Below are 13,878 nucleotides of genomic sequence, written 5' to 3'. Positions count from 1 at the left end.
CGTTTACAGTAGTCCACGATCAAGAGGATGCTGATCATGTTTTTTGACAAAAGGATGTGATTCACAAGGAATTTGTACCTGAAATCAATGCTGCGCTCTCTACTTAGAGGTGTTTTCAAAGACAACTGAAGGGCATTTGTCGAGTGGCCTTGTGGGTAGCACAATTGGTATAATCAGTCTTTCCCACACCATATGTAAAAGGCCTGAATTCGAATCTCCTCAATGACGCGAAGAATATTTATTGGTCTTTTTCACAACTTGGGTGAAGTAGTTGGCGAGGGTAGTATGGCTTTTTCTGCTAAAAACTCGGATTTTTCGTCCAGCAAAGAGCAAATCCATCACAGAACACAGGAAATTTTACAGACATATTGTATATGACGCAATATGGCCTAAGTTGCTGATGCGCCCAAAACCTTGCAATAACCAACTAATCAAATGGTGTAAAATAAATGATTGAACCATCCGTAATACAAGATTAATTACTGTATTTTATTTTACTCCTGTACAGCCTTTTATCTGGGATGATTATAGACTTGATACACATTTTGATTATCAGTAACTAAAGTAGATTCAGCCATGTTGTGAAAATATCATGGCTAAATTAGTGGATTACTGAAGTCCCGAAGACGGAATTTTACCAGGGAATTGGCAAAAGGGGCCTTGACCCATCTGTGAAAGATGGTTTCATCAAGAGTTGTTGTGCCGCTGACTCTGTTGAATCTTTTTGACCTGTTTAAGTCATCCAGCTGCAGATGTATAGTATTTAAACATTTTAATTCAATAATCAGGCGTCAGTAATAATTACCACAGGTGGCTTTTCATATTACAGTGAAATCTGTGGAATTTTACGAGAAAAACTTTCGATCTATCAAAAAATACACTTTCTGAAGTCGTGGACTTTGAGAACGGGGTTAGTTATAAACTGTTGGTTGTATAAGTAATTCAACTGAAAATTAAGATCAAAGTACAAATGAATCAAAAGAGGGTAAGTAACTGAATTTAATCCTCTATCTTTAATCTCATACTTAGAGATGTCTACCATATCCAAAGTGTTACGCTCCTCCTCTTATAATGGCAACTACCAAAGAATATCTCACGAATATGTATGGAAAGTCGATGGTTACAGGAATTCCAGAAACAGTGGAAACGAATGGCAGAATTCGGAAGATCTTAAACATTATAATTCTCTCGGGATTGGTTTCATTTATCAGATGACATTTTTCGAAGTGTACTCTGAGTATCCGAGGTTTTTTTGAGCATCGCTTTGGTGGATTCAGATGAACTTGATATGCTCGCTGTTACAATATGCAGCTACAATGTGTAAGTTGAATTATCTTTAAACTTTATGAGCACGTTATAAATAAAAGCAAGTTTAAACTTTGTAATTATATTTTCATTTCATTTCATTTCTTCATTTTTACTCCGAATTATAATCACAAATTTCTATTTCTCTATCCAGTGTTCCATTGGTTGATCATTATAAGTACATACACTTTTCTCTTCGAAATTTCAACGAGTTATGAAGATATTCATTTATATTACCATAAAAAAAATAGAAACAGAACTTTTTTTCTTTTGTCAAAGAGAATTTAAAAATAACTTGGTTGTTCAGAGTTCAATTCATTCAGGTGTCTTTAAAGAATTGTGCGCATATAAGAATACATAAAATACTTAATACTGAGTAAATTCTTCCTAAAATCTCTTAGTAACACGTAGTAAAATCTCTTACTATAACTACTGAAAACATTTTTGAGATCTATTGCCACGCTGCAGTACTTAAAACAAGTAACTTTGAAAACAATCAAAAGATTCGACTGCAATGGTACCGCCAAAGCGAGTATAGATCGTGGAACAGTGCAAAAAAGTTCAGGTGATCTGATGAGTCTCGACTTAAACTCTTTTTTGCACCAACGGTAGGGTGAAATTGCGGCGAATCTCGTTGAAACCATGCAATCACTCAAGGTGCTGGAGTTATTATCATGGTATGGGGTATATTCAGTTGGTATGGACTGGGTCCACTCATACCGTTAGAAGGTCGTGTTCCCTCCAATGAATGTCTGTATTTCTGTCTCAACAGACCAATTTTCACCTGAAACTCTTCATTTTTACTCCGGATTGCGATTAATTCTTTCAAGACGAAAATGCAACTATCTGTCCTGCAAAAATTGTATTTGCATCGTTCGAGGAACAACATTTCCGACATCTAGCCAGGCCATCTAATTCTCCAGATCTAATCGAGCTGAGAATGTCTGCGATATGTTGGAAAAAAACAGTTTATTTATTTTCTTTGGTCAATGAAAGTATAAGACGAATATAATGGGCATATTAGCATCGGTTTACCAGAGACCGATTAACTTGGCCACCGTATGTAGAAACCGATGAGACCTTAGTTTCCAATGGAATTTCAATCCAGGTCATTTCTACACTGTGTACAAGGAAACAGATCATAACCACCATCAAGATAAACACTTTTTCTGTTAAAACTGCACACAGCACAAACGCATTGATGAAACCCCTAATTACACAAACTGTTGTTGCAATGTTGAGGCACTGCATAGATGGACAGTGCAGTGCCTCAACATTGCACTGATTCCATTTTCAGGATTCGAAGAAGGCATCACTTTAAGCAGCATCCAGAGAGGTGTCAGCCTATTGAAAACATGATCCTGCTACGTGATGGCTTTGCATATTTTTATAATATTTCTACAGAATACCTCACAGTAAGTACGATATTTGACAGCAGTCAAACGTCTATTTTGAGTCTATTTTGCGTAGTGGTACCTCACCTATAGAACGCATCCAAGTATTACGAACATGAGTTTATTTGCGAGCAAAAGTACCATTTTTGTTAATCTTGTTTTCAAATAGTAAAACCCAAACTCGACCTTCAACTAACTGCCTAATTCCATAAATTAATTCCTGTTGCCTCAAAATTATTGAAACACAGTAGGAAAATCTATGGATCTTAAGTTCAAAGTCTCCTCACTTTTCAAAGAATCTAGCGCTTAAAATCACTTGAATTCTACAAGAAAAAATGAAAGGATCCATATGAGCCAGCAATTGTGAACAATAGTTGGAAATGACAACAGTAGCGGCAGTGCCTTGAAACCTTATAATATAATATTCGAAGCTAATATTATATATCAACAGCTGTACGCTGCTGCTATCTTTGTTTTTTTATTTAATGAAAACCCAAACATGAAAGGTATTAGAAGCTACAATATTAGTATCGTGTGTGGGTTGAGAAGACAGAAGATACTTGTTGACATTAGACTTCAATTTCAGATTGTAATTTTCAGGAAATACATCTAAGGGAATGTTGTTCCTGAAAACAGAAGTTGAGAGGATAAATGAGGAAGAAGAAAACTTGGTTCTGTGAGTTTTAAGTTGGACAGTAAGTGGAGAGGAAATTATGATGAATATGATTTCTTATTTCAATTTTTTTTCTGGATACTATGGGAAGTAAACGAACAGCCGAGGAAAAAAACAACAACTGCTATATTAGGGCCATTCGAGAACAACCTCATCTACCTATTTGTATTATGTCCATAAAATATAATGACAAATAAAATAAAGCAGTGCCATTTGACACAAGGTTGACGAACACCAAATGGCACCTGTAAATATCGATTCACTGCACAACTGAACTGCTCTCCGGGAAGTTTATGTTTATCAACAAAAAAGAAAGCAAAATTCACAAAATGGCACGTGTCCAATTAAACTCTTCTTCTGTGCTATGTATAGTCTGTACTAACAGCTCTTTCCTTGAAGTTAATTACAAAGACTTATTCCTAGTTTAACGTTAAAATTGCTTAGGAAATATGCACGATGTTTGAAGTTCTTTTGCTAAGTTAATTACGACCTACATTTATAACGTTTCTGTAAACAAAATGGCAGGTATACCACGAATTCAATTTAAACTAGATAAACAAAAAATATTGGTGTTTCACTCCCACCGAAAGACCAAATCTGGACTGTCTGAAACAACCTCATACCATCAGAGCGCCTCAACTAAACTTCATGTTCGAGACAATGCACTCCAACAAAGAAGGAAACTCAAGGCAATCTCTAGACTCAAACAAATTCTTCGGAAAGAAGCATTACTTAATGAGGTACTTCACTCCATACCTCCTTCTACTGCTGTTCCATGAATGTTGGGATCGATACCACTCCAAACTCGGTTTCATGTCGTCGATACATGGGCTTATACGCAACTGCCCTACCATTGAACTGAAGGCAATGCCCCTCCCCATGAATGTTGACAACTGATACCGTTTGTCGAATACTTTTCCTGGCTTTCTGAATCCTTCCTGGCCTTTTAGTCGCTGAGGTAACACCTGATGCCTTCCATTTTTCAACAACATCCGCCATTGCGCTTTCCAACCACGTTGGAAGTCTATAAGTTCCAATCAGTGATCAAAATTAACTCTTACATACTGCTGCTGCACACGCAATAAAGCGGATAAGCATGCATGCAAGGAGGATTGCTGGCATCCTACACATTTTCATGGAGTGATATCCAATTACTTCTAGTTGGGCAATGTATAACACCTACCTTCTGCAGCTTTAATTTCTGTTATTAATCAGCCTACATCATTTGCCTCGCTACGTGCTGTCCTCCGATACCCCAATTACATAAATTATAGCAATGCTTATAATATTTAGATTCTAATATGAGAAATGAGTTGTTTGATGTCACGCAAAATGTGTTTTCCATTATCATTCATTACTGAATAGCGTCAGAAATCAATTTAATATTTAATTGCTAACTGTAAGTCACAATCTTTTATTTATTCTGTGAATAGTCTCTCTTCTCTTATTATAAAAACTTCTTTCTCTTTTTATGGGATTTTTTCCGCGTGATTGGTACTGGTACCAAGTGCATGTGGTGCTTGGTTGTGTCCGTTTGCTACTATTATTACTGTTACTATTGGTCGGGGAACTCTGACTATCCTACAGTGTTCAGGATCTCGGCTTTCTGAGTTCCATGTAAGTGTTCTGTGGAAGGTCTATTGTTGATAGGTTCTTATGGAAGCTCTTCGGCTTGGGTGATCACACTGCATCCTGTGGTGATATGCTGGATTGTTTCTGGAACTAGGTGGCATCGTCGACATGTGTCATCCGTTACGCTTGATGTAGGTCATTGTAATGTCTGCCACGAAGTGTTTTCTTTTCCTATCTTTTTATCTTCGTTTCTTCCGTCTGTCCAGGAGGAGTCTTCTCGTTCAGGTTGATTGACGTATCCTCTTGTCTAACTTCGTTATGACCTATCAGAGTGGCGCTGTGTTTTTCTGGAAGTAATTCTTCAGGTTCTTAATCGCTTTCTTCTGTTGCTCGATGACGTCTGTCAAGCCCCTTCCTTCTTTCTGAGCTATGGTCAGTTTCTCCACGGCCGACTTCGGATAGTGTTGGCGGCTCGTAGTCGTCATTGTCCTTGTCTTTCTTATGATCTTCACCAGCTCAGTGTTAGACCATTCTATGATCCCGAAAGAGTATGTTAACACTAGGGCTGTTTAGGTGTTTTTTGTTTTAAATGTGTTTCTTCCGTTCAGCTTTCCTTTGAGCTTGCTTCTAAGTCTCTGATGGTATTTTTCGGTTAGGCAGGCCTTGATCTTCTTGTACCCTAACTGAGAAGCTTGAATCATCCCTAAGTATTTGTAGGTATCGCTTCCCTTATCATGGATTCGATCTCTTTACCAGTCTGCAACTGATAGTTCTGGCCGATTAATTTTCCCTAATGCAATCTGTGGACCTTGCATTTTTTTATTCCAAATTCCATCCTGATATGGTTCCTAAATTATTCGGCGATCCGGAGTAGCTGTTGGTGTAGCTTCTCGGTTGCCCCGTAGAACCTGATGCTATCTATGTACATCAGGGGGAGAGGAGGGAAAAGGATGTATAAGTTGCTCCTTCGTTCTTTGAGTCTACGTCCGTACTTGTTGTCGTTGAGCTTGGTAGATAGCGGGTTAAGTGCTAAACAGAACCAAAGTGGACTCAGAGCATCTCCCTGAAAGATTCCTCTCCTGCTGGGGTTCTGTCTGATTGTAATGTTCTCGCCCTTGATGGTGGCACTCTATTTCACTATTGCTTCTAGGAAGTTAGCCACTATCGGATTCACTTTGTAGATCTTCAGCGTCTCTGTCAGCCGGCGATGAGACACGGAATCCAAAGCCTTGTTGTAGTCGATATAAGCTGTGTACATGTTCCTGTCCTTCTCGTAGGCATGCTCTATTACTGTGGCATCAATGATTAATTGCTCCTTGCATCCTTTGCTCACCCGCTTGTATCTCTTCTGCTGTTCGGCCATGATGTTCTGGCTCTCCAAGTGTCTGATATCTTCTTGGTTATTCAGTTGGTCAGGATCTTGTACATTGGTAGGAGACAGGTGGTTGACCTGTATTTCTCAGGGTTCCTTGTATCATGGTCCGTAAGCAGGCTTTAGGTATGTTATTTCTTGAGTAAGCAACTCTGGAATTGTCTCTAGGTGACATATCATTCGGGTGAGCTGTTCTGCTAGGTGTTTGTGCACACATAAGCACACACACAACTATCTAGTAGAGCAGTTCCCAGAACGTCTTGTATCAGTAGTTGTGGATGTTATCTATTTCTGGGATTCGCCATTTGTGGGACTTCCTGATCACCTGTTATACTTCTTCCTAAGGAGTCTCCAATTCTGTTGTCTCTTGTATTTCTTTGGTTTTCTTCTGTTCTAGTTCTATCCAGGGTATTCCATTTCATGAAAAGAGTAAGTATAACTAATAAATTGACTACTCAGTGTAGATTTGCGTCGATGGTTCGCAGCTTTAGTCGACTGGCTTGTACTTGTAGACTTTATTCTGTCTGGCTGTCGAGTGATGATATTAATAATGAATAAATCAATAAACAATTCATGCGCCTCTGGCATTGCTAAATGACACAATAATGAGCAAAAGTGTACGCCACAAATTGCATCTCCTCCTCATATTAGATTCTCATGTTTATAAGTAGAGAGAGGCGGAAACATGCTATTATTTTGGCAGTTAATCCGACAAAGAACAGTTCCAAATGCAGTCGGGCTAACGAGAACCATTCAGAGACAGAACTTGCAACAGGTAAGCCAGTTCAATTCCTGATTATTTTTATTTTGCTGCTCGAACGAGCACAGAAAACTGGATAAAGATAAATGAGCCTTTTATAAGCTATGTTTTCTTATTATTTTTAAAGTAATGAGTTCGTGAAATGTTTGATAGTTATTTGTTAGTAAACAAATTCTGTTAATCGAATTACGTGGGAATTCATTAGAGAGTATTTTTATTAATTGATGGAAGAATTCATTACGAATTCATTTTATTAATTGATGGAAGAATTCATTCTATGTTCTGCAGTTTGTAAACAAACTGCAGAACATAGAAGAGTTGTTTACAATCGACATGTCATCGGAAATGAGGAATTACCATCGACTAGGGAAACCACGCCTTTTTAAAACAAACACTCACTGAAAGCTTTTTCGAATTGTCCTGTGGAAATGAACTCAAAGCGTATAAAGACTGAAACAGGAGATTGTGGACAGTTGAGAAACAGTTATTCGACTATAAGCAGATTGTGCCTAAAAGATTCTACCTAGAAGCTGTAATCAGAGGGCGACTAGAGCAACTGGCGTGGGATATGGGCCCTCGTGGAGTGGATGGGAATTCTCTGGATGGATGAATCTTGATATACATTGTTTCTATCATGAAGAATTTTTGATCTAATTAGAGAGCGCTTTGAAAATGACTATACCATCCCAAATTTGACGCATGGTGATGGAAGTGATTTCAGGTATGATTTTCTTCGTGTGATATTGGCTCGCGATTTTTGTGACATTACCTTTAAAAAGAGCGATATTTTGACATCCTCGATTATGCCATTTTTCCAACACTGCTGGAGTTTTATGATGCAAGTTATTATCAACAAAAATCTTAAGTGTTTACTTTATTTCTTCGAACTAACTCAACTTCCTCCTATGTTTATTTAATTTCTTACTTTTAAATATGATGGTTTGGAATCAGATTTCTTATGGTTGTTTAATTTCTTACTTTCAGATGCCACTCAGACTCGACGAGTTGCATTTGGTCTCTAACAATGAAGACTACCAAAGAATATCTCTCGAATGTATATGGAAAGTCTATGGTCACAGGGATTCCAGAAATAGTGAAGTCCAAAAGCAAAATTCGGAAGATCTTAAGAACTGTAATTCTATTGGGATGTTTCACTGGTTTCGGTTACCAAACGATGCAATTCTTTACCATTTACTTTGAATATCCGTGTTTTTCTGATATCGATTTGATGTTTTCAGAAAAACTTGACGTGCCAGCTATTACGATATGCAACTACAATATGTAAGTTTAATTCTTTTAAAAAATCTTGATCTTTCTTATAAACGAAATAAGGAATTTGTTTAATTAGAAACACAAGTTTCTAATTCTGCATGCGATGAAAAAAAGACAATTGTTTCATTAAAGATTAGCGATTTTCTAATTAAGGGTTCCAGTTTATTCATTGAGTAACTTTCATTAAATTTGAAATCTAAACTGGATAACGTGCTATTGAGAATAAAATGTTTCTTGAACCATAATTATTTAGATGTTTTAAAATTGGGTTCTCTTGAATGGTAAGGTTAACTGGCTGAGTTGACCAAAGCAAACATTTCTTTACTTTTCAAAATTTAATTCAGATTTACATTATGGAGTGGAAGTAAAATCGTAAATTTCAAAGTATTTGTTTCCTGAAGTTTAAAAATAAGATCTGATTGAGGAAATTGTCCGGACTGGCTTGTGCAGAGTTTGTTTCATGCCCTAGAATAAATGAAAAGCAGTACTTCTTTCTCAGTAGGACTGCTAAAGAAGCAATTAGTAATCCTTCAGAAAGTTCAAAATACTCAAGAAATTCACGTAAAACAGAAATACACTGCCCTATCATTAAAATCCGGGCACGTGCCTTTAGACCAAAAAAGAACTTTTATTGTGCCATTTAATGTTTTGTGCTGAAACCTTTTGCTTTTATAACGGCCTTCAATCTTCGCGGCATACTCTCAACCAGCTTTTTATAAATGTCACGTGATATGTTCCTCCACTCGGCCACCAGTTAGGCCTTGTTCTTTGGGCGATCTCGACGTGCACGTACCCAATGAGCCAATACATAACAAAAGATGCTCGATAGGGTTCAGATCACCCCTCTGGGCTGTCCCATCGAACTTTTCCACACCCATGTCCTCAAACCACTCTGCTTCGACCCGAATAGTATGGCACGGCGCGTTGTCTTGCTGATACAGGTATTACCTTCCCCGAAGTATTGCCATAATGTTGGAAGTGTATAATTGTCCAGGCTGTCCTGGTATTGCAGAGCATTCATGGTTTTGTCGATAACGACTAATGGGCCCAAGCCAAACCATGAAAGTCGCCCCATACCATGACACTGCCTCCACCAAACTTCATTGTTGGGAGGATACAATCAGGAAGGAACTGTTCTCCTGGCATTCGCCACACCCAGGAGCGGCCATCAGACTGCTAGAGTGCAAACCTCGACTCGTCTGTCCATAGGACTGTTTTCCACTGCTCTGCAGTCCAGAATTCGTGCTCCTTCCACCATGTTAATCGACATCTAGCATTTGTTGAGGTGATCAATTCTGTTGAACGTGTCATCTTGCATGCCCACTTTTGCAATTGTCTGTTCGAAGCCCAGTGTGCATATTTACAGCAGGTTCTGTGACGTGTTGCATGCATTGGACCTGTTTACCCATCCATGGAGGGGTGTTCCGGTTATTAATGGTAGGGCAGTGTAGCATTATTATTAGTAAAACAACTTAACGCTTAAATAAAATTATCTCATTCATTCCATGTTTCAGGATTCGAAGAAAATCATACTGTGAACGCTATCCAGAAAAATGTGGGCCTGTTAATAACGAAACCTTTCTATGTGATCGATATCCATACTTCTGTACTAATGGCACAGAACATCTCATGGTAAGTATCAGCTCCCAAAAGCAGTCGAATATTCGAATTCATTCTCTGTTGAATTACACACTGTGTCAAGGGTTATGGTTCCCAACCTATCGCATGTGTTCTGCTATCGGTATGAGCAGTACTTGATTTTCCAATTGACAACGCTGCTCAGTGAAAGCTGAACATCTTTTGTTCAACCAAATCAAACATCATCGTCACTGGAGAAAAGTGAAAATTATAGAGTCTTTATTTGAACTCAACTTTATGATATTTGGATGGCATGCACATGTATAGTATCTTATGTAGGACGGCACCTGAACGTCAATCCATCTCCGCCTTTGTACACTGTGATGATTACAGAAATCACTGTAAAAGGCCAGAAATATGTGTAACGTTATGTTGTGCAGTGTGTGTGTGTGTGTTGTTGTATTGTTTAGTTGTTTCTGGCCGTTTTGTCAACAGGCAGGCGATCACCTGGTAAGCCTGCTCAGTGTCCGTCTACACCACGGGGAGGTGGGCCACAACTACGCATGTATCGCGACCTCCTTGGTTTACCAGCTCTTACTGCCCTAATATCAGAGCAAAAAAAAATAAAAATAAAAATAAAAATAAATAAATAATAATAATATATATATATATATATATATATATATATATATATATATATCTGATCCCGCACTGGCCAAAAGCCAGTGCCAGCAGGAGTCTCCTCTAGGAAGGCTACGAGGTATTCCTTAGTTGAGTGTGAAGACGTCTCCGGTGATTAAAAGCATGACGAGCAAATTCTTGCAGGGACTGGAAGTTTTCTGTGATGCTCAGGAAGTCCGGCTCATATCCGGGGACAGTGATACTGGTGGAGAGAAGAAGGTTCTGTTGAAGATCTTGGTATTGATGGCAGTGGTATAAAATATGTTCCCAGTCTTCTGGGTCACCACAAGAACAGAGAGATGATTCAGCAAGGTTGAAAGTTGCAAGTTTGGCATTAAGGGAACCATGACCAGAGAGTAAGTAGAGGGTGTACAGACCAGGATGAAACCATTTCTGAGTGGACTCTAACGTGGCAAAGGTGACGTTAGGGATGAACTTTAAAGTAACGAGATCCTTAGAGGTAGCGGACCATCTGTCTTGCCAGCTCTGCATCAAAATATTCCAACAGCGTCTTTTCTCTGCCTTGGGATCCACCGTGACATCGATGGTAATGCCAAGAAAGGTGACAAGGACAGCGTGCCTAATGTAGAAGCACAGGACTCGATACATAAGAAAGAGATCGAGGGGCAGACAGTCGTTAAGGACCTGCAAAGCAGGAGTAGACACAGTCCTACAGGCCCTGCACATTGCTAAAAGCATTTTACTTTGAATGCTGTGAAGTTTAGTTCGTACTGAAACCTTCTTAACATTCCAGAACCAGGCGGCCGCGCCGTAGAAACAAATTGGTAGAAACACAACTTTGTAATATAACCGTAGAGAACGAGAATTAAGACCCCAAGATTGTTTAGGGAGACGCAGAAGTGAGAAGGTAAGTTTTTTGACTTTCTCTGAGAGATCTTCCAAGTGTTTAGTAAATGTAAGTTTACTATCAATGATCAGACCAAGAAATTTTAGAGAAGAAACCATGGAAAGTGATTTGTTTTGAAGTTTTACAACAAGTGGCTGTGAAATATTAAGCGAACCCTTAACTAGCATCATTTTAGTTTTGGGGGAAGTTATGGATAATTTATTTATGGTGGACCATTGAGAGAGATCTGACATGACTAAGTTGGCAGTAATTTCAGGAGAGGCACGGGAATTGCCCTGGATCAGCAGGGTGAGATCGTCTGCATAAGCCAATTGGGAAGTATATGGAATAGTTTTAAGGAGCCATTCGTCAAGAACGATGTTCCAGACAAGTGGTCCAAGAACAGAACCCTGGGGGCAGCCCCTAGTGACAGAGCGGGAGACGGAGTTAGATCAAGAAATAATAGAAACTCTACGATTTTCAAAATAACTTCTTAGAGGGTTATAGAGAGGAAGAGGACAATCGGCAGCACGTAAGCGAGAAACAAACTAGACCACTATAACAGATCAAAGGCGGCAGAGAAATCAATAAAATAGCAAGAACCTTTTTAGAGTTTGCAGAGTTAACTCGAGAAAGGAATTCAACGACTGCTTCTTCAGTTCCTCGTCCAGTTCGGAAACCATATTGATCATCTGATACAAGAGAGATGTTAGTGAAAAGAGAAGTGAGTCTTATAGCAATCAATCTTTCAAGTGTTTTGGCCAAATGCGATAACAGAGCAATAGGACCGAACGACTTGCCTCTTTGGGTGCATGAAGGTTTAGGAATTAGTTTAAGAAGAGCTGTCTTCCAGATAACAGGGAATGTGCTTTCATTCAGACATTTGTGGATTAGAGTCGGAAGGACCGTTGGACGTAGCTTGTGGAATTGTTTGATAAAGATGCCCTCATGAAGGTCGAGGCCCGGACAACCAGAGTTGTTAATTTTTAGGACAGCTGTGTCCACCTCCACCTGCGTAAATGGCTGAGATTCAGAAGTAGTAGTGTAGGAATTATTGAGCTGTCTTATTTGTTGATGAGTAGTCAAATCATCCTCTGGGGGATCAGAAGGAAGTAGATTATCCAAGACAGTGTTGATGGTGTCCTTCCAGGTGAGAGTTTCGGTGCCGTTTGCGGGTACCGACCAATAAACAGTAGGGGAATAGGATTTGTTCCTCGTAAGGCGATAAACAAGGCCCCATGGGTCCGATTGCCAGTAGAAGTAACTAAGTTCTGTCAAGATTTTATTTTACAGGTAGTGATGGTTTTGACGTATTGTCTTTTGAGAACTTGATATTGTGTTTTAAGACTTTCGACGTCGGGAGATGGCCACTTCCTGCAATGTCGTTGGTAAGTGCGTCTAGCCCGATGCACTTGCTGACGAAGCAGAGTAAGTTCTCGGTTCCACCATGGAGTGGGATGGGAGGACTGAATTTTCTTTTTGGCTGCTTTATAACAGGTGTGGCTGAGAGCATCATTAACATAGGAAGTTAATTCAGAAGCTGTAAAGTGATGGATGAAGTTTATGGTTTCAATTGGGAAATCAATGTTGATTGAGTCATTGAATGGCAATGTTCCAAAAGAAACATGCAATCTTCTGGGAAAAATCCATCGCTCCTTAAATACCACTTCACAACGACACTGATACCTTCTGTCGCCTCACTAAAACTGACTTCCTATGATCTCCTGCAGTAGTTACCTTGGTGCATATTCGTTAATCAATGGAGTGAATTGCAAAAGATAACCTTGTACTAATAATTTTTGTGTGGTAATAGATTTTTATATCTAGTTGGAGTTTTGGAGAGTATAATATCAATTGTTTATCATTTGAATGTAATTAATTGGTGAGGTACAAATACACCAATGCCATATTTATTATTGTATAATTCGATATTAACAAATAGTTTTCGAAAGTTGTTTCTTAAAAAAATTTCTTGTGGCTTTCAGTTTCCAGTTGATCAAGATGCTACAGATAATCCTGAACTCATCGAAGAATTTGGCGTGAGGGCCTCTGACTTCATTTCAAAATGTACGCCAAGGGTTTCTGGCATATGCAAGTAGGTACATATATCTTCACTTTTCAGATAATACTTTCTCAGACTAATACTTTTACACGGTTTAAGAATAGAGTCATTCAATCAAGTAGCAAACAAAGTACAGACAACTGGAAACTGGCATTACAACGTCCTTTCTTCTCAAGACATTCTTTGCAGACTTGCTTCTGAAGCCATGGATATATTCGTTGATCAACGGATTGCAATGGATCAATGGATTGTACATGGATGATTTACTGGTCGCTGACGAGGGTTCCTTCCATTTCTATCTGATGTTTTTCAACGCCATAGAAGAGAAATCGTGTGCAATCGTAAGTGAGTTGTAAGAAAAC

The 13,878-nt window shown here is 38.9% G+C and overlaps 1 protein-coding gene across 1 annotated transcript in view; it reads left to right on the top strand.

Moving 5' to 3' along the window:
- The first annotated feature begins 946 nt into the window (after positions 1-946).
- LOC150076923 (bile acid-sensitive ion channel-like) overlaps positions 947-13,878 on the top strand; it is a 36,574-nt gene continuing 23,642 nt past the window's right edge. The window contains exons 1-4 of the mRNA XM_090385736.1: positions 947-1,320; positions 8,061-8,357; positions 9,863-9,980; positions 13,440-13,549. Coding sequence (XP_090241862.1) covers positions 1,289-1,320; positions 8,061-8,357; positions 9,863-9,980; positions 13,440-13,549 — 557 coding nt within the window. The 5' untranslated portion in view covers positions 947-1,288. The remainder of the gene's footprint in view (positions 1,321-8,060; positions 8,358-9,862; positions 9,981-13,439; positions 13,550-13,878) is intronic.

The sequence above is a fragment of the Mastigoproctus giganteus genome, chromosome 12 (assembly GCF_048544385.1).
Source record: "Mastigoproctus giganteus isolate SK-2022 chromosome 12, ASM4854438v1, whole genome shotgun sequence".
Taxonomy (NCBI): Eukaryota; Metazoa; Arthropoda; class Arachnida; order Uropygi; family Thelyphonidae; genus Mastigoproctus; species Mastigoproctus giganteus.
The sequence above is the reverse complement of the archived record's forward strand: the minus strand, read 5'-3'. Positions and strand labels throughout refer to the sequence as shown.